This window comes from Coregonus lavaretus (assembly GCF_964263955.1).
Source record: "Coregonus lavaretus genome assembly, contig: HAP1_SCAFFOLD_4354, whole genome shotgun sequence".
In the NCBI taxonomy this organism is placed as follows: domain Eukaryota; kingdom Metazoa; phylum Chordata; class Actinopteri; order Salmoniformes; family Salmonidae; genus Coregonus; species Coregonus lavaretus.
In genome coordinates this window covers 1,685-22,626 of record NW_028164828.1, presented here as the reverse complement: position 1 = coordinate 22,626, position 20,942 = coordinate 1,685, and the positions used below count along the sequence as shown (strand labels likewise).

Below are 20,942 nucleotides of genomic sequence, written 5' to 3'. Positions count from 1 at the left end.
CTGAAGTAGGCTACAAGTGAAGACAGACACATCGGGGACGCAACCTTCTTATCGAATTCCGAGGTGCATATTGAAGATGTTAGAAGAACTGTCCACATTTACTTTTCGTCAGCCAACAAGATTAGTAGGCCTATCGAACAGAAAAAGCACAAGTCTATGTCAATCTACTCTCCTCCATAGTACAAAAGTTGACCTATTCTATTGGTCAACTTGTGCTTCTGTGCGATAAATAAATGTAACAAAATATGGGACAGTTGTGGGAATTAATACAACCAATCGCATCAAAAAACTTTGAAAAACTATGAGGCTTATGCAACAGATCAGAACGTTTAGTTTAAAATGTTGATAAACTATTGGGCTATTTCTTCATGTTATAAGCGCAGCAATGCGCACACGGCAGTAGGCTATAAGTGTGAATGTTCCAAAATGCAATCAATTAGCGGGAAAACACCATTCTCAAAAGTGACCGCAAATGCGATTATGCATGTAATGGCCCCGTGTAGCTCAGTTGGTAGAGCATGGTGCTTGCAACGCCAGGGTTGTGGGTTCGATTCCCACGGGGAGCCAGGGGGGGCAGTATGAAAATGTATGCACTCACTAACTGTAAGTCGCTCTGGATAAGAGCGTCTGCTAAATTACTAAAATGTAAAATTATTATAAAGGTGCATTTTTATGGTGAAAATGATCTTCCCCAAACTTGAAACTCACGCACCGCCTATGTATGCCAGTTAGGCTCTATACCAGTTGTAAAGGATTAATGTGCTTAATTTTAAGAGGTAATTTTGGCCACTTTAGTTATCAAAACATATAAGCCTATGGGCTAGGCTACATGAGGTGTGCGACTATGATTTGAAAAAGTCGCAAAAAAAAGGCATGCACTGTTTCAAATGTATTTTTTTTTCTTCCTTTATTACTTTCAAACCCTACCACCCCTCCCGTAATTGGAGTAAACAAGTGAACAACAACGCTTAGGCCTCTACTTCCAGCTTAAACATTCTATATACATTTTATGTACACATGTTCTATTTTGATTGTTTTTACTCCTGTCCTTCTTCTACCCTCAACCTCTCCCATCTATTTCTGATGTCCATCTGGTTTGATTTCTATTTGCCATATCTTTCAAACTGTGCTCTTTCACAACAGTTCTTAACCTATAACCTATATACGTTTTACGGACACAGTATGTTTATATTAGTTATCTTGTTGTTATTAGTTGTTATTAGTCCCAACATTCAGCTCCATTCAACCCCTCCCATCTATCTCTTAACACCATCCATATTGGATTTCTATTTGCCAGATACAGTGGGGAGAACAAGTATTTGATACACTGCCGATTTTGCAGGTTTTCCTACTTACAAAGCATGTAGAGGTCTGGAATGTTTATTATAGGTACACTTCAACTGTGAGAGACGGAATCTAAAACAAAAATCCAGAAAATCACATTGTATGATTTTTAAGTAATTCATTTGCATTTTATTGCATGACATAAGTATTTGATACATCACAAAAGCAGAACTTAATATTTGGTACAGAAACCTTTGTTTGCAATTACAGAGATCATATGTTTCCTGTAGGTCTTGACCAGGTTTGCACACACTGCTGCAGGGATTTTGGCCCACTCCTCCATACAGACCTTCTCCAGATCCTTCAGGTTTCGGGGCTGTCGCTGGGCAATACGGACTTTCAGCTCCCTCCAAAGATGTTCTATTGGGTTCAGGTCTGGAGACTGGCTAGGCCACTCCAGGACGTTGAGATGCTTCTTACGGAGCCACTCCTTAGTTGCCCTGGCTGTGTGTTTCGGATCGTTGTCATGCTGGAAGACCCAGCCACGACCCATCTTCAATGCTTTTACTGAGGGAAGGAGGTTGTTGGCCAAGATCTCGCGATACATGGCCCCATCCATCCTCCCCTCAATACGGTGCAGTCGTCCTGTCCCCTTTGCAGAAAAGCATCCCCAAAGAATGATGTTTCCACCTCCATTCTTCATGGTTGGGATGGTGTTCTTGGGGTTGTACTCATCCTTCTTCTTCCTCCAAACACGGCGAGTGGAGTTTAGACCAAAAAGCTCTATTTTTGTCTCATCAGACCACATGACCTTCTCCCATTCCTCCTCTGGATCATCCAGATGGTCATTGGCAAACTTCAGACGGGCCTGGACTTGCGCTGGCTTGAGCAGGGAGACCTTGCATGCGCTGCAGGATTTCATTCCATGACGGCGTAGTGTGTTACTAATGGTTTTCTTTGAGACTGTAGTCCCAGCTCTCTTCAGGTCATTGACCAGGTCCTGCCGTGTAGTTCTGGGCTGATCCCTCACCTTCCTCATGATCATTGATGCCCCACGAGGTGAGATCTTGCATGGAGCCCCAGACCGAGGGTGATTGACCGTCATCTTGAACGTCTTCCATTTTCTAATAATTGCACCAACAGTTGTTGCCTTCTCACCAAGCTGCTTGCCTATTGTCCTGTTGCCCATCCCAGCCTTGTGCAGGTCTACAATTGTATCCCTGATGTCCTTACACATCTCTCTGGTCTTGGCCATTGTGGAGAGGTTGGAGTCTGTTTGATTGAGTGTGTGGACAGGTGTCTTTTATACAGGTAACGAGTGCAAACAGGTGCAGTTAATACAGGTAATGATTGGAGAACAGGAGGGCTTCTTAAAGAAAAACTAACAGGTCTGTGAGAGCCGGAATTCTTACTGGTTGGTAGGTGATCAAATACTTATGTCATGCAATAAAATGCAAATTAATTACTTAAAAATCATATAATGTGATTTTCTGGATTTTTGTTTTCGATTCCGTCTCTCACAGTTGAAGTGTACCTATGATAAAAATGACAGACCTCTACATGCTTTGTAAGTAGGAAAACCTGCAAAATCGGCAGTGTATCAAATACTTGTTCTCCCCACTGTATATTTCAACTGTGCTGTGATGTTTCACAAAAGTTCTGAACCTTTCTATTCTCATTGTTTCTACAGATTGTACATTGAAAATAAACATTTTTGCTAAAAGTATTATTATATTATTGATTGATTGACTATGACTTTTCAGATCACCCAGTAGTGCTATCTGCAGGGTTATCTCCAGGTAAATATTGCAATTCTTCAGCCATTCCTGGACCTGTGACCAAAAACAAGCTACATATGGACAGTACCAAAACAAATGATCTAATGATTCTGTTGGTTGTAATTTTGGTTAGAGCAGACATTTTCAAATGTTTTTGTTAGCTGCATGTGCGACATAACTCCACCAGTCCTACCTATGATATCATTTTTGAAAATTATACTTTTTTTTTTCTTTATTCAAAAAAGTATGTTTTTTAAAATCAATTAGTACATTTGAGTTTAACCACAATATTTGTTGTATTATTTGTTCTGTCGTTTCTGGTAGATGAAATTGAAATCGCAACCAACTTTCTATGGCTTGTTTTATAAATAGTGATATTTGGGAGATTATTTCCTTTTCAAATAACTGAAAGTGAGAGGTTGTAATCTGAATAAAGGGGAAAAGGCCATTCTTGAACATAGGGTGAGACATTCTTACTAATTTGCTAGAGAGCCAGTTCGGATTTAAGTATAACTTTTGTATGACTGAAGCCTTCAGTGAGAGGTCTAATTCTTTAATGTTTAATCATTTCTGCCCTCTGAATTCATATTCATTATATAAATAGGCCTGTTTAATTTTGTCTGGCTTGCCATTCCAAATCAAATGGAATATTTTTTTCTCATATAATTTAAAAAACTGTTCGCTAGGTGTAGGCAAGACCATAAGCAAATAGGTAAACTGGGATATTACTAAAGAGTTAATCAGGGTGATTTTTCGACAAATAGACAGGTATTTACCTTTCCATGGTAGCAAGATCTGATCTATTTTTGCTAACTTTCTATTAAAATGTATTGGAGTGAGATCATTTATTCATTTTGGGATATGTATACCGAGTATATCCACATCACCATCAGACCATTTTATTGGTAAACTACACGGTAATGTAAAAGTTGTATTTTTTTGTGATCCAATACGTACGTATTATAGTACACTTATCATAATTTGGTTGTAATTCAGAGAGGTTAGAACATTTATCTAGATCCTCTATGAGGCTGTGGAGGGATCCAAGTTGAGGATTTAAGAGAAAACATGAATCATCAGCTTACAATGACACCCTTGTTTTTATGCCCTGGATTTCTAATCCCTTGATATTATTGTTGGATCTGATTTTAATAGCTAACATATTGATGGCCATAATAAATAGATATGCCGATAGTGGACAACATTGTTTTACTCCTCTTGACAGTTTAAAACTTTCAGAGAAATAGCCATTATTTACTATTTTACACCTAGGGTTACTATACATACATTTTTACATTTACATTTTAGTCATTTAGCAGACGCTCTTATCCAGAGCGACTTACAGTTAGTGAATACATTTTTATTTTTTTTCATACTGGCCCCCCGTGGGAATCCAACCCACAACCCTGGCGTTGCAAACGCCATGCTCTATCAACTGAGCTACATCCCTGCCGGCCATTCCCTCCCCTACCCTGGACAACGCTGGGCCAATTGTGCGCCGCCCATGAGTCTCCCGGTCGCGGCCGGCTGCGACAGAGCCTGGATTCGAACCAGGATCTCTAGTGGCACAGTTAGCACTGCGATGCAGTGCCTTAGACCACTGCGCCACTCAGGAGCTATACATGATTTTAACCCATTTTATAAGAGATTCTCCAAAATTGAAATGTTCCAGGAATTTATATATAAACTCGAGTCGTACTTTATCAAAAGCCTTTTCAATGTCAGCTATGAATAGCAGGCCTGGTTCCCAGATTTTTCATTGTGTTCTATTGTTTCCAGTACATGCCTTATATTATCTCCAATGTATTGTCCATGTAAAAAACCTGTCTGATTAGGATGAATAATGTCAGACAATACCTTTTTAATTCTATGCGCTATACATTTTGCAAGAATCTTTGCATCACAACACTGAAGTGTAAGGGGCCTCCAATTTTTTTAATGGACTGGATCTTTTATATTTCCCACTTGTATCCTGTTTCAGTAATAATAAAATCAGACCTTCTTGTTGAGTGTCTGATAATCTACCATTTACATAGGAGTGGTTAAAACATGCTGATAACGGTCCTCTGAGTATATCCCAAAAAAATTGGTATACCTCAACTGGTATGCCATCCAGCCCTGGAGTTTTCCCGGACTTAAAGGCTTTAATTGCATCAAGAAGTTCCTCATCTGTAATTTCACCTTCACATGAGTCTTTCTGTACGGCTGTTAATTTTACATTATCAATAAATAAAAAATCCATACATTAGCTACGGTTGTTTTATTCTTACTTTTTTGTTTAAAATAAATGCACTGTTGGTTAAGGGCTATAAGTAAGCATTTCACTGTAATGTCTGCACCTGTTGTATTCGGCGCATGTGACCAATAAAATTTGATTTGATTTGATTTGATTTGGTTAGAGGAGATGGAGGAGACTGGAATGAAAATGTATGTAATTATAACTGGCTATACTTATTTCACCATTTACCATAATGAGATACACGTTTCAAATCTATTTACCATAATATATGTTTGTAAATGTACCATTAAAAAGTACCATAGTGATTGAGTGTCCATATACTACTGTAGCTGTACCATGATATTTGCATTGCTACTAAGTAACCCTCCAATTGTTCTCCACTATTCCGAACGCTAAAGCCCCTCCCCATCCCAACGTGGGTTGTCATCCCAGTGACCAGCAGACCACCCCCGTCCCCCCGGATCCCTAGGCCCCCCGAGAGGCCAGGACACATCCTTCGAAAACAGTACACAGTGCCACCCACAGAACAAATGCAGATCAACCTCTAAAACTATTTCCAATGCTCTCACCTCATTTTGCTTTATATATAGCTATTAAAAATGTATATACAGTACCAGTCAAAAGTTTGGACACACCTACTCATTCAAGGGTTTTTCTTTATTTTTACTATTTTCTACATTGTAGAATAATAGTGAAGACATCAACATTATGAAAGAACACATATGGAATCATGTAGTAACCCAAAATGTGTTAAACAAATCTAAAAAATATATATATTTGAGATTCTTCATATAGCCAGCCTTTGCCTTGATGAGTGGCGCAGTGGTCTAAGGCACTGCATCGCAGTGCTAACTGTGCCACTAGATCCTGGTTTGAATCCAGGCTCTGTCGCAGCCGGCCGCGACCGGGAGACTCATGGGCGGCGCACAATTGGCCCAGCGTCGTCCAGGGTAGGGGAGGGAATGGCTGGCAGGGATGTAGCTCAGTTGATAGAGCATTGCGTTTGCAATGCCAGGGTTGTGGGTTCGATTCCCACGGGGGGCCAGTATAAAAAATATGCATTCACTAACTGTAAGTCGCTCTGGATAAGAGCGTCTGCTAAATGACTAAAATGTAAATGTAAATGAGAGCTTTGTACACTCTTGGCATTCTCACAACCAGCTTCACCTGGAATGCTTTTCGAACAGTCTTGAAGGAGTTTCCACTTATGCTTAGCACTTGTTGGCTGCTTTTCCTTCACTCTATGGTACGACCCAAACCATCTCAATTGGGTTGAGGTCGCGGGATTGTGGAGGCCAGGTCATCTGATGCAGCACTCCATCTCTCACCTTATTGGTAAAATAGCCCTTACAAAGCCTGGAGGTGTGTTGGGTCATTGTCCTGTTGAAAAACAAATGATAGTCCCACTAAGCCCAAACCAGATGGGATGGTGTATTGCTGCAGAATGCTGTGGTAGCCATGCTGGTTAAGTGTGCTTTGAATTCTAAATAAATCACAGACAGTGTAACCAGCAAAGCACCCCCACACCATAACACCTCCTCCTCCATGCATTACGGTGGGAAATACACATGCGGAGATCATCCGTTCACCCACACCGCGTCTCACAAAGAAACAGCGGTTGGAAACAAAAATCTAAAATTTGGACTCCAGACCAAAGGAAAGATTTCCACCGGTCTTATGTCCATTGCTCGTGTTTCTTGGCCCAAAAAGTCTCTTCTTATTATTGGTGTCCTTTAGTAGTGGTTTCTTTGCAGCAATTCGACCATGAAGGACTGATTCACACAGTCCCCTCTGAACAGTTGATGTTGAGTAATGTCTGTTAATTGAACTCTGTGAAGCATTTATTTGGGCTGCAATTTCTGAGGCTGGTAACTCTAATGAACTTATCCTCTGCAGCAGAGGTACATCTGGGTCTTCCATTCCTGTGGCGGTCCTCATGAGAGCCAGTTTCATCATAGCGCTTGATGATTTTTGCGACTGCACTTGAAGACACTTTCAAAGTTGTTGAAGTTTTCCGTATTGACTGACCTTCATGTCTTAAAGTAATGATGGATTGTTGTTTCTCTTTACTTATTTCAGCTGTTCTTGACATAATATGGACTTGGTATTTTACCAAATAGGGCTATCTTCTGTATAGAGCTGAGCTGTCAAATGACACCAGAAACAAAATTGTAGACCTGCACCAGGCTGGGAAGACTGAATCTGCAATAGGTAAGCAGCTTGGTTTGAAGAAATCAACTGTGGGAGCAATTATTAGGAAATGGAAGACATACAAGACCACTGATAATCTCCCTCGATCTGGGGCTCCACGCAAGATCTCACCCCGTGGGGTCAAAATGATCACAAGAACGGTGAGCAAAAATCCCAGAACCACACGGGGGGACCTAGTGAATGACCTGCGGAGAGCTGGGACCAAAGTATCAAAGCCTACCATCAGTAACAAACTACGCTGCCAGGGACTCAAATCCTGCAGTGCCAGACGTGTCCCCCTGCTTAATCCAGTACATGTCCAGGCCCGTCTGAAGTTTGCTAGAGTGCATTTGGATGATCCAGAAGAGGATTGGGAGAATATCATATGGTCCGATGAAACCAAAATAGAACTTTTTGGTAAAAACTAAACTCTTCGTGTTTGGAGGACAAAGAATGCTGAGTTGCATCCAAAGAACACCATACCTACTGTGAAGCATGGGGGTGGAAACATCATGCTTTGGGGCTGTTTTTCTGCAAAGGGACCAGGACGACTGATCCGTGTAAAGTATAATAAACTATAAAATAATGAATGGGGGAATGTATCGTGAGATTTTGAGTGAAAATCTCCTTCCATCAGCAAGGGCATTGAAGATGAAACGTGGCTGGGTCTTTCAGCATGACAATGATCCCAAACACACCGCCCGGGCAACGAAGGAGTGGCTTCGTAAGAAGCATTTCAAGGTCCTGGAGTGGCCTAGCCAGTCTCCAGATCTCAACCCCATAGAAAATCTTTGGAGGGAGTTGAAAGTCCGTGTTGCCCAGCGACAGCCCCAAAACATCACTGCTCTAGAGGAGATCTGCATGGAGGAATGGGCCAAAATACCAGGAAGAGTGTGTGAAAACCTTGTGAAGACTTACAGAAAACGTTTGACCTGTGTCATTGCCAACAAAGGGTATATAACAAAGTATTGAGAAACTTTTGTTATTGACCAAATACTTATTTTCCACCATAATTTGCAAATAAATTCATAAAAAATCCTACAATGTGATTTTCTGGAGAAAAAAAATCTAATTTTGTCTGTCATAGTTGACGTGTACCTATGATGAAAATTACAGGCCTCTCTCATCTTTTAAGTGGGAGAACTTGCACAATTGGTGGCTGACTAAATACTTTTATTCCCCCCTGTATTTTGATTTCTTTAACACTTTTTTGGTTACTACATGATTCCATATGTGTTATTTCATAGTTTTGATGTCTTCACTATTATTCTACAATGTAAAAAATAGTAAAAATAAAGAAAAACCCTTGAATGAGTAGGTGTGTCCAAATTTTTTGACTGGTAGTGTATATTCAAATATCTTACATATCTTAATTTCCATCATTAACAATTAATATGCTTAATAATGTTGGCATTTCATGCAAAGGATTGTTACCTATAACCAGGATTGCCATATTATTTTAGCAAACAATTATTGTGATTCATCCTATATTGTCCCTATCATCCTTACCGCCTTGCAACATATGTTGGATACATACACACACACTCTTACACACTCAACCCCTTTCCCCCACAATCAACCATAAGCTCAGATGTTCGGTTGTTACATCCCAAAGCCCAACTCAAGAAATGACCTTATTTATGAACGCTTATACAGTTACAGCTGTTTGACAAAGCATGCAAGATTGAGCAAAAATTGGCAACAATTTGAGATTTGATTAACCAATGTCAAGTCCTAGGTGATGGACTGTTTCTTGCCTTACTGTTAAGTGATAATATGTCATTCACAAGTGATAGGCTAATAGTGTCACCCATCAAAAGTTGAGAAATAAATATAGTAGGCCTAGCCTATAGAAAGCTGATGGGATCCTCCTCTTTTTAATAGAGGCCATCAAAACTCTGTTTTCTAACGCAATTCCATAGCCTATAGAAATGTTGTGCAACATCAGCTCATGGTCTCTCATGAAGTGTTTGATTAGATTTTCGATTACATTTGCATTGATGTCAGAGTGATTAGAGGGACAATAGAGTGCTGAGTACCAGGCAGTTAGCAAGTTTGGTAGGCTACTAATGACCATCAGCAGCATCAGAGCTTGGAGAATCTTAGTTACCGTGACTAAACTGTCACATGGAATTTGACTGCGGTCATGACTCGTGCCCGCCGGTGTGGCGGTAATACGGTCACTGTAACAGCCCTATGTTAGGGTTAGGGTTAGGGGAAGGGTTAGCTAACATGCTAAGTAGTTGCAAAGTAGCTAAAAAGTAGTAAGTAGTTGCAAAGTTGCTAAAATGCTAAAGTTGTCCGTGATGAGATTTGAACACGCAACCTTTGGGTTGCTAGACGTTTTGCCTTAAGTAACCTTCTGTCTTATGTAACCATACCAAACATTATATATCATACTAAATTGAGTGTCCCAGATTTACATTTACTATGTTACTTCTAGTCTATGAGACCAGGCTGAGAGAGCATTAGGCTGTGATAAACGGTTAAGCATTCCAGACACCATTCAAACGGTATGATCACTGCCTTTTAAATACCTCTCTCCTCGTGGCTGCATATGAAAATCAACATTAAAGCTAGCAGTTTTACAGCCCGCAATTTAATTTCAAGCCCTCTCCCTCTCTGCCAGAAGACATTTGGATATTAGTGCTGAGAATAGAGGACGCTCTCCCCCAGCAATCTAACTCAATAAGACTGACAGAGGCATGGGGTTTTAGTGTCTGTCTATTTACTAAGGATTCACTTTAGCTGTTGTGTACTATACATCATTATACTTTTTAACACTATTGTGCTATGGTATACTTTGCAGGAAGTCGTTTAGTTTCTTTGATGTACTACATGTGGTTGTAGTGTGCCGCAGCCATGATTTATCACAGATGCCCTCATAAACCTGTACATAACTCTGTACATAACTCTCTGGGCTGTAATAGAGTGTTAAATTGTCATCTTACCTGGCTGCCTCAGTGGATCAACAACCACTTAGGGGGCCAAGAGTACACAGAAACATTTGTCATCTAGAGACTATCATTTCTTGTTTGCATTAATGCTATAGGAACAGCACAGAACCAATAAAGATAAAACGATTTGTTACACACTGCATTCAAGAGCCCATACTGTAGATATCTCCCATAGCCTAACAACAGACTCTTTGTAAGCATAGCAACAGTATTTTTATCAAGGCTTGTCTCTTGGTATTCGGTTCTGACTTTTTAACAGGATATTGAAGGCCAACTAACCAAGTTTTTCCCTGCAGCTTTTGAACTATTATTAACCAAATACCAATCAAATGTCAATACATCAAACTTAAATTACAAACCACATCCTGAAGAAAGGCCTCAGGGCTCGGTGTGCTAACATAGGTTCTAATCAAATGAACACGCAGATTTCTCCTACACTAATATTTCCACCATAATGAAGCAGGAAGCTCTCTACAGTAAATCAATGAGGCGCAGAGTGAGAGTCCAGCCGCCCTAGGTCATCCATTCAATTCCTAGTTTATCGCTGGCTCCACTGAGCCCAGTTATTGCCATTATCATACCACCATTTCCATCTCTGTTGAGCCTGTACAGTGTGTATGCTGCAGGCAAAGACTTAATGTGTGGAGACAATCCCCTAAGAATTAAATTACATGCGGCCTCCTTTCCATTGTACGTCGTCGTATAGGGCCATAAAGCCTGATTGTTTTGCTATTACAAATAATGGCTCCACAGTGAATGCAGTCAGGCAGATTAGCTGATGGTAGGGACTCAGGCAACAGATGCTGAGGTAATGTCCTTGATCATTCTGCCCCGGCAGAGAGGGAAAATAGGATGGAAAGAGGAGGGAACGACTGGAAGTGTGGACCTGATCTCTGCCCTCAGTGACAGCTGTACTGGGAGTTTGAATGGCATCCTATCTCATCAATGACCATTGCTGCTTCACCAGTCAAGGGTCAACAGGTATTGATGCACAGAGCCAAAGCGGATAAAGGATTATTACTAGTGGCAGTGGTGGCTAGTCGTAGGCCACACTAATCACATGCCTTTGGAATAACATGTCACTGAGTAAAATAGTCTAATAAACTCAATATTGACTTGACCTCTAACCTATTATGGCAGGTTGAATTTGTAATCTGTCATGTATTGTGAATTGTATGACTTATTAAGTACAGCAAATCAATGGTATTGATGATGATGACAATGATTACAAATCATAACTGATTCATGGCAACTAATCAGCAGTAATCACAGGTGGCAGGGCCGCCTACAGCATCAGTGGTAATGTAATTGGGTGCTCAGGAGAGAGTCACTCTACTACTCATCAGTCCAGAGTAGACCAGCCCTCATTGATGGGACCGGGCCGGATGCAGTCTAAAGTTATTTCTCCTTAATAGCATTTATTGAGCAGTTGACAATTGGAATTGAGTGTTTAACCCAACCACATAAATATCAACACATCACAGCAGGACTGTGGTCGAGGCAGATTGAACCTCTCTTACCAGGGACAACACTATTGATCTTTGTTTAAGGGTAGTGTTTCAGCAGTGAGCTCGTATGGAGCAAGGCTCACATGTCCTTAAAATCAGAGTAATTCACCAGACCTTTCACTTCGTTTTCAAAGGTTGTTTCAACTGTGATGCTGATGATGCTGAACCACAAAACCACATGTTGTCCCTGGGCAGGCAATCAAACTGAATCGAATGGAACTTGAGGCTGTGGATCAAATCATACTGTCACTTGACATTTGAGTGGATGGCTTTCTTTGACATGTGAAATATTGTAATCTCATTGGCCGTTCAATACATACTGACTTAGTGGAGGTGATAAATTGATTTGTTGGGGAATGTATCCCTCTGCTCTGCAGACCTCTCCAGCCGTCTCCTAACCACAGACATGGCCAATCGACAGACTCCTGTATTTTACATGACCAGATGAAAAATGCATCTCTACCCTTGGGACTGAGTATCAATTACGAAATGCAGAGATACTTTGTTTAGTGATGAGGGAGTTAGAGTAGGAAATGACCCTGCCTTCCTCTCCCTCCCATCTGGTGTCACACCAACAGATGTCCCCATTACAGAGAAGACACACTGAGAGACACATGACTGAAACCTCTAGGAGTCAGCTATAGTATTCATAAGACTTATAGGTGGGTGGTGGGAGATAGTTGAGTGGTTAAAAGCATTACATGACATGAACCAGAACAACATGATCTATTTCAGTGATGAATTACAGACATATCCAAGAACCATGTCTCTACCTGTCTAGACACTCGTTAAATGTCGACCTCAGCGTGAGGGATCAGGGAAGTCATAAAGGAATTGAAACAGGGCTTAGTTTATGTTTGCTTTCACCAATATCAGCCTGAGTGACCACTCTTTCCTGTATGTACCGCACACACAACATTCTCAACCCTCAGGAGAGTTGAATAAGAAAGGGGCATTCTCAACCTGGTCTCAGAGCATTTCGTAATATTCTGTACGTAAAGCTGAGACAAAGCATTTAGTATGATACATTACGTTTCGTATGGGATGTATTAATTTGTGGATGTCCATCACCCATTTTGTATGATATGTTACAAATTACAATTCGTATTATATGTTACGACTTTTCAAAACATACTATATGTAACGAATTGCAAAATGTACTATATGTTATGAATTTGCAAAACGTATGATATGTTACGAATTCTAGCTAAGTGGCTAGCGTCAGCTGGCTAACATTAGCTAGGGGTTAGGGTTAGGGGTTAGGGTTAAGGTTAGGGGAAGGGTTAGCTAAAAGGGTTAAGGTTAGGGTTTGGGGAAGGGTTAGCTAACATGTGAAGTAGTTGCAAAGTAGCTAAAAAGTAGTAACTAGTTGAAAATTTGCTAATTAGCTAAAATCCTAAAGTTGTCCGTGATGAGATTCGAACACGCAACCTTTTGGATGCTAGACGTTCACATTATATGCCCACCCATCCACCATGACCAGCCACCCTACTTTCGTTTTTGCCTTAAGTAACCATCTGTCTTATGTAACCATAACAAACATATCATGTTAATTTGAGTGTCCAGGATTTACATTTACTATATTACGTCTAGTCTATGGTATTCTAGACACACAAACAGTACTGCAGCATTCATCAGCCTGTCATCTCAGCTAGCACCAGCGCCTTCTGCAGATATTAATTACCTAGAGCTGAAATCTATCTCTCTACAGATCTGTCTCCTTCTCAACGCTTATCCCATCACATTTTTCACACCCCATTATAAGAGGACAAGGTGATTGCGCATACCATGGAGATGAACACAAATTGAAATATCTGAAATATCTAAATCGCGACAGCTTTTGAAATTCGCTGGAAAAAAGGTAAACGTTTCGGTCATACTTGTGCAGTAACGGTTATAAATAGATTGAAGAGTATAGCTGCATTTACATATTGGAATTTGTTTAATATAGACAGCAAAATATTTTCTGAAAAGTACCTTTTTTCCTTAGACTGGTGATTTCAAATAGCAATTTCAAATAGGCTTAACGTTACTGTGAAAGTGATTTATCATTCACATTCAGACCTGCTGTTCCACAACATCATTAGCTCTGTATAACTAATGGGACTTCATACGTTATGATGACTTTATAGGCCTCTATTGTTGCTTTGATGAACCTAACAATTTCACGGGTGCAGTGTGAAAGCATTTCATACTGCCATAACGTCTGATATCAATTAGAGAGAATGTAATACACTGACATAAAAATTTGACACAATACCTACAGCACTGAATGACTTAAACATGTGGTTGCCTTCTGAACCCCCACAGATGCACCCCTATGCTTTAATAGAGTCTGAAAAGCCATGCTTTGAAGATTTGTTGAGGGTGTTCTTTGCTCAGTGCGTTAGGATAAAGCCCTGATGGTTGGGCTCACTTGTCTGAGTATGAGGGGGAATTATGATGTGATGCTGGAGCCAGAGAGAGCTGCTCAACAGGAGACCCTGTGGTGTCTGCTCTCATGCAGGATGCATGTGGGTGAGAGCCAAGTCATTTACTGAGCACAGATTCTGTTTGTTGTTGGTTGATGCTTTTCAAAACCAGTCTGTTTCACCCTCAGTAGAATAGTAGGAAATACTTGTATTTTGAGCAAGGTTTATTTTTCAAATTGGATGTGTTGTCTTTTATTCAATGAGTTGGTGTTAATACAATGCTATTGTTAATACATACCTGTGATATTTTCGAATATCCAGTAGGTGATGGTTGTTTTGCTATTTCAATGGATCGCCACTCAGTAGCCTGTACTGTACTCAGACTAATTGCTTATGAGGTGGTCTCACTCGTCTCTGACCCAAAATAAATATTATATTTCTACACCCCTTTACTGTTGGATCTCCATTCACCTCTCTCTTGTGGTCTGTTTGCTCCGAGTCTCCGGGGCATGGCTGCTATTCTCCCATTTCTTTGTGAATGATTGAGGAGCTTGAATCTTTAAAGTTCACCTGCTTCCTCAATAAGCAGTGTTCTGTGCTGCCAGTCTAATGGAGATCACATGGTCTGTATATGCACTAACAGTGAAGTGTGCATGTGTGTGGGAGAGTTGCAATGAATAGAATTCTACATCACCCACTGCTTCATTATTGGTTACTATTCTGAAGAGGGCTTTTTTTCCACACAGTTCTGTATAATCAATGGACAATATGAATTCAGCGCATTAAAGGCTGTACTTAAAAACCTATTCATATATCCAACAATACATTTCAACCCTACAGGGACAGAGTCTAATCACACATGGTGAACAGCAACATTACTGCATTAGCTTCCCTTTCTATGGCTGTTTGGGATACACAAAGGCCATGGCTCATTGTGAGTGGCGATGCACGGGACACAGGTCACAGGTATAATTGGTCCATTAGAGGCCTGGTAGAAGTTCTCATTACTCCCCCACTGTGGTCCCCATCTGCCCCCCTCTCCCTGCTCTAACACAGTGAAATGTGGGGGTTATTACCATGGCAGTGCCAGCTCTCAGACAGGCCAAACAAGACACACAGGGCCACTTAGAAACACTGATGAGCTATTTCCTAAACGGTAAGTGGACTGGATGTGATTGGACAAACTGGGCCTTGGGCTCAGGCAAATAGAAACAGTTAGCTGTTATGTCATATGAATGATATATGAATCTGTAGCTCAGTTGGTAGAGCATGGCACTTGCAACGCCAGGGTTGTGGGTTCGTTTCCCACGGGGGGCCAGCATGAAAATGTATGCACTCACTAACTGTAAGTCGCTCTGGATAAGAGCGTCTGCTAAATGACTAAAATGTAAAATGTAATGAATGATACTCTTGTCTTGATATGAAAATGGCAGATGTTCTGTCAGGAGCCATGTCTAGATACAGTCTTAAAGTCCTTGAGGCATGAATTGGGTTGCCAAATTGTTGGAAGGGTTTCATTACTATTGTCATGTACTGTAACAGATCATTGTCATTTACTGTATTAGAGAGAAAGGGAGAGAGACAGAGGGGGAGTTTGAGGGGCAAGGAGGTGGCACTCTATTTGCCAGGCACATCAGAGGCATATTAGAATGCATTATTCTTCTGCAAGCCTGTCATACTTCCTTAGCTTGCGGAGACAAAAGATTTTGGCTTAATGCTGTGTTGTTTTTTCCCCTTCTCCTGGTGTTTTCACATGAAAGACTGCGGTGGGATGAGGAACAATGGGCCCGACAGCCCTCTGCTATCTGACAGCTCTGTAAAAGTCTATTAGCACAATACTTCTCCTATGTAATTACATAGCTGAAATGACAGCCCTTGTCATTTTTCAGCCTAACATGAGCAAGCCGTGTTGACTAGTGATGAGAGCTATCAGCATAAAGAGCGCTGCGGCTGAACCAAATGCTACTAGAGGATTTCTATCTCTATACCTCAAACCTTACTACACTGGACCACATTGTTTCAGACACATTTGTATTGTGCATTGGGTGTGCATCATTGGTGAATCAGAATGGAGTAATTGATAGGGAGGAGACCTGTGTGAGGGTGTCCTGGTGTGTGTAGTCGTGTGGTTCTGTGTTGTGACCTCACCTTGGTAACGCAGCAGCAGCAGGGAGCTGGAGCGGGGCTGCTGGTCACTGTGGTAACGGATGGAGATCTGATTGCTCCAGCTGCGCACCACCAGACCCCTCATCAGGACGGTCTCGTTGGCAAGGATGGAGGACTCCTGTCCCCCCACGTCCTCCACCGTCATCACCTCCCCTTCCGACATGCTCACGTTCAGCACCTGCAAACACACACACACACCACACTAGTCAGTCCAATGTCACATTAGTTTCCATTGTGTGACGTTTCCAAACAGCCTATTAAAATTGGTTGTCTGTTTCTTTGCTTCTCAAGCTACAGCTGTCGACAGTCCAGGAGACAATCTAGCTAATACTCATTACCACACAGCAGAATGGGACACTACATTAATGGTTAATGTCCAGCTTGAGATGTAGATGAGGTTTAATACAAGATATCATCAGAAACACTGCCACCTACACTACCGGTCAAACGTTTTAGAACACTTACTCATTCAAGGGTTTTTCTTTATTTTTAAAATGTTCTACATTGTAGAATAATAGTGAAGACATCATAACTATGAAATAACACAAATGGAATCATGTAGTAACCAAAAAAGTGTTAAACAAATCAAAATATATTTTATATTTGAGATTCTTCAAATAGCCACCCTTTGCCTTGATGACAGCTTTGCACACTCTTGGCATTCTCTCAACCAGCTTCACCTGAAATGCTTTTCCAACAGTCTTGAAGGAATTCCCACATATGCTGAGCACTTGTTGGCTGCTTTTCCTTCACTCCATCTCAATTTGGTTGAGGTCAGGGTATTGAGGAGGCCAGGTCATCTGATGCAGCACTCCATCACTCTCCTTCTTGGTAAAATAGCCCTTACACAGCCTGGAGGTGTGTTGGGTCATTGTCCTGTTGAAAAACAAATGATAGTCCCGCTAAGCCCAAACCAGATGGGATGGCGTATCGCTGCAGAATGCTGTGGTAGCCATTCTGGTTAAGAATAAATCACAGACAGTGTCACCAGCAAAGCACCCCCACACCATAACACCTCCTCCTCCATGCTTTACGGTGGGAAATACACATGCGGAGATCATCCGTTCACCCACACCGCGTCTCACAAAGACACGATGTGGGTGAACGGTCTAATGTCCATTGCTCGTGTTTCTTGGTCCAAGCAAGTCTCTTCTTCTTATTGGTGTCCTTTAGTAGTGGTTTCTTTGCAGCAATTCGACCATGAAGGCCTGATTCACACAGTCTCCTCTGAATAGTTGATGTTGAGATGTGTCTGTTACTTGAACTCTGTGAAGCATTTATTTGGGCTGCATTTTCTGAGGCTGGTAACTCTAATGAACTTATCCTCTGCAGCAGAGGTAACTCTGGGTCTTCCATTCTTGTGGGGGGTCCTCATGAGAGCCAGTTTCATCATAGCGCTTGATGGTTTTTGCAACTGCACTTGAAGAAACTTACATGTTCTGTATTGACTGACCTTCATGTCTTAAAAGTAATGATGGACTGTCGTTTCTCTTTGCTTATTTGAGCTGTTCATGCCATAATTACCAAATAGGGCCATCTTCTGTATACCCCCCCCCCCCCCCCCCCCCCCCCCTACCTTGTCTTGTCACAACACAAATGATTGGCTCAAACGCATTAAGAAGGAATGAAATTCCACAAATTAACTTTTAACAAGGCACACCTGTTAATTGAAATGCATTCCAGGTGACTACCTCATGAAGCTGGTTGAGAGAATGCCAAGAGTGTGCAAAGCTGTCATCAAGGCAAAGGGTGGCTATTTGAAGAATCTCAAATATAAAATATATTTTGATTTGTTTAACACTTTTTTGGTTACTACATGATTCCATGTGTGTTATTTCATAGTTTTGATGTCTTCACTTTTATTAAACAATGAAGAAAATAGTACAAAATAAAGAAAAACCCTTGAATGTGTAGGTGTTCAAAAGCTTTTGACCGGTAGTGTATATCCTCATCATTCCCCACCACTGCTGCATTAGGACTGAGGGTCTGGCCCATATTCCACCCAATAATCCGGTCCCTCTTCCCACCTAGCCCGCCTCCCTCCCACTTTGTACATCACTGCAGGCGAATGTGCCCCAGAAACCATCACTTGACCCTGACTGGCCATTTGTGTGGTCACGGCTCACATCAGACAGGATTTAATTCAATTGACACCCCCATCATTCCTGTCTCATTTCCAACCAGAGCCAGTCTCTTAATGTTTGCCTTGAAAAATGGGCCACTCGAGATATGCCTCCTTCTGTTCAATTTCTATTAACAAACTGGCAGCAGGATGTATTTGATCAGAGAATATGATTTGGAAAGACTGTAGAGTTTGTCTGGATCATTCCACGCATGGTTCGTTACACTGTATGGCTGGTAAAGGCTTACCCCTTCAGTATTATTCAGGCCCGTAACTGTAGTTAAAACCGGTGTGTTTCTTTCTCCAGTTTTCTGTCAGCCTCTGTGACAGCTGTGTTTTATCTCTTCAACAGACTGACCAAGCAGCTGCAGCTGAATGTACTGACGGCCACTCCAGAGAATGTGCTTTAGTTTTACTGGTTGAATAATGTAGCATTAGCATAAGCCTCATTTAGGGGAGGGGAATATTTGCAGTTTCCCCAGAACTACACTACCGTTCAAAAGTTTGGGGTCACTTAGAAGTGTCCTTGTTTTCGAAAGAAAATACTTTATTTTGTCCATTAAAATCTAATCAAATTGATCAGAAATACAGTGTAGACATTGTTAATGTTGTAAATGGCTATTGTAGCTGGAAACGGCAGATTTTTTATGGAATATCTACATAGGCGTACAGAGGCCCATTATCAGCAACCATCAGTCCTGTGTTCCAATGGCACATTGTGTTTATCATTTTAAAAGGCTAATTGATCATTAGAAAACCCTTTTTCAATTATGTTAGCACAGCTGAAAACTGTTGTGCTGATTAAATAAGCAATAAAACTGCCCTTCTTGAGACTAGTTGAGTATCTGGAGCATCAGCAATTGTGGGTTTGATTACAGGCTCAAAATGGCCAGAAACAAATAACTTTCTTCTTCTAGAAAGAGGAGTGGGAGGCCCCAGGGGGCACAACTGAGCAAGAGGACAAATACATTAGAGTGTCTAGTTTGAGAAACAGATGCCTCACAGGTCCTCAACTGGAAGCTTCATTAAATAGTACCCGCAAAACACCAGTCTCAACGTCAACAGTGAAGAGGCGACTCCGGGATGCTGACCTTCTAGGCAGAGTTGCAAAGAAAAAGCCATATCTCAGACTGCCCATCTTAATCTTTTCTTTTTATTGGCCAGTCTGAGATATGGCTTTTTCTTTGCAACTCTGCCTAGAAGGTCAGCATCCCGGAGTCGCCTCTTCACTGTTGATGTTGAGACTTCTTTAATCAGCAACAGTTTTCAGCTATGCTAATATAATTGCAAAAGGGTTTTCTAATGATCAATTAGCCTTTTAAATGATAAACTTGGATTAGCAAACACAACGTGCCATTGGAACACAGGACTGATGGTTGCTGATAATGGGCCTCTGTACGCCTATGTAGATATTCCATTATAAATCAGCCGTTTCCAGCTACAATAGCCATTTACAACATTAACAATGTCTACAATGTATTTCTGATCAATTTGATTTGATTTTAATGGACAAAAAAATTGCTTTTCTTTCGAAAAAAAGGACACTCCTAAGTGACCCCAAACTTTTGAACGGTAGTGTATATGTATTATCTAGAGTGTAGCAGTGGGTAACATATATGAAAGACAACCAGGGATCTGATAATCATCTTGAACAAATGCACCAGATTACAGTACATCTACTGGCCCAGTGATATCTTGTAGCCTGTCCCCTGATCCAGACTTCAGGCCTGGCGTGTGGTATGGTGTGGGAATGGGAGCGTGCTGTGGCCTTCGGATAGGCTGCTCTCCCAGGGGGAATGACAGTGTCACTGAGGCAGACAGAGAGCCCAGAGTGTGACGCGGAGGATAACCAGGCGAGATACTGGCACCAGACTGAATTTGGTCTCACTGACAACCTGTCACTCGGTTGAGGGGGTGCCAACGATGGGTGTGAAGGGGTTTACTCCCGCTCTACAGACAGAGCTGAAATGCGACTGTCTTTTACTCTGTCTCCCTCAGACATCAGCCAAGACTGAGGTCAAACTCCTTTAGTTCTTACCCAGAATGCCAAACAAAAATAAAGCTTTCCCAGGTCATCAAACTATTTTAAAAAATAAAGAATTATAAGCCTCATCAAGTTGAGGCCCACAATCAAATACTGTATACATAACAGGTGTAAATTGAAACCATTTAGTATTTTCTCAATCTTTACATAACCAAATTAATTTAACATTGTGTTGACAATCATGCCTTTCGTGAATATTGTGGAGATTAAAAATAAGACCAGACTTGATAAAGCCAACACTAT

At 41.2% G+C, this 20,942-nt stretch overlaps 1 protein-coding gene across 1 annotated transcript in view; it reads right to left on the bottom strand.

Annotated features, from left to right (window-relative positions):
* Nucleotides 1–16,711, bottom strand: part of LOC311115110 (seizure protein 6-like) — a gene marked incomplete at its 3' end in the record, with an annotated part of 30,902 nt that extends 14,191 nt beyond the window's left edge. The window contains exon 1 of the mRNA XM_084190314.1: nucleotides 16,516–16,711. Coding sequence (XP_084046440.1) covers nucleotides 16,516–16,696 — 181 coding nt within the window. The 5' untranslated portion in view covers nucleotides 16,697–16,711. The remainder of the gene's footprint in view (nucleotides 1–16,515) is intronic.
* Between the last annotated feature and the right edge of the window lie 4,231 nt (nucleotides 16,712–20,942).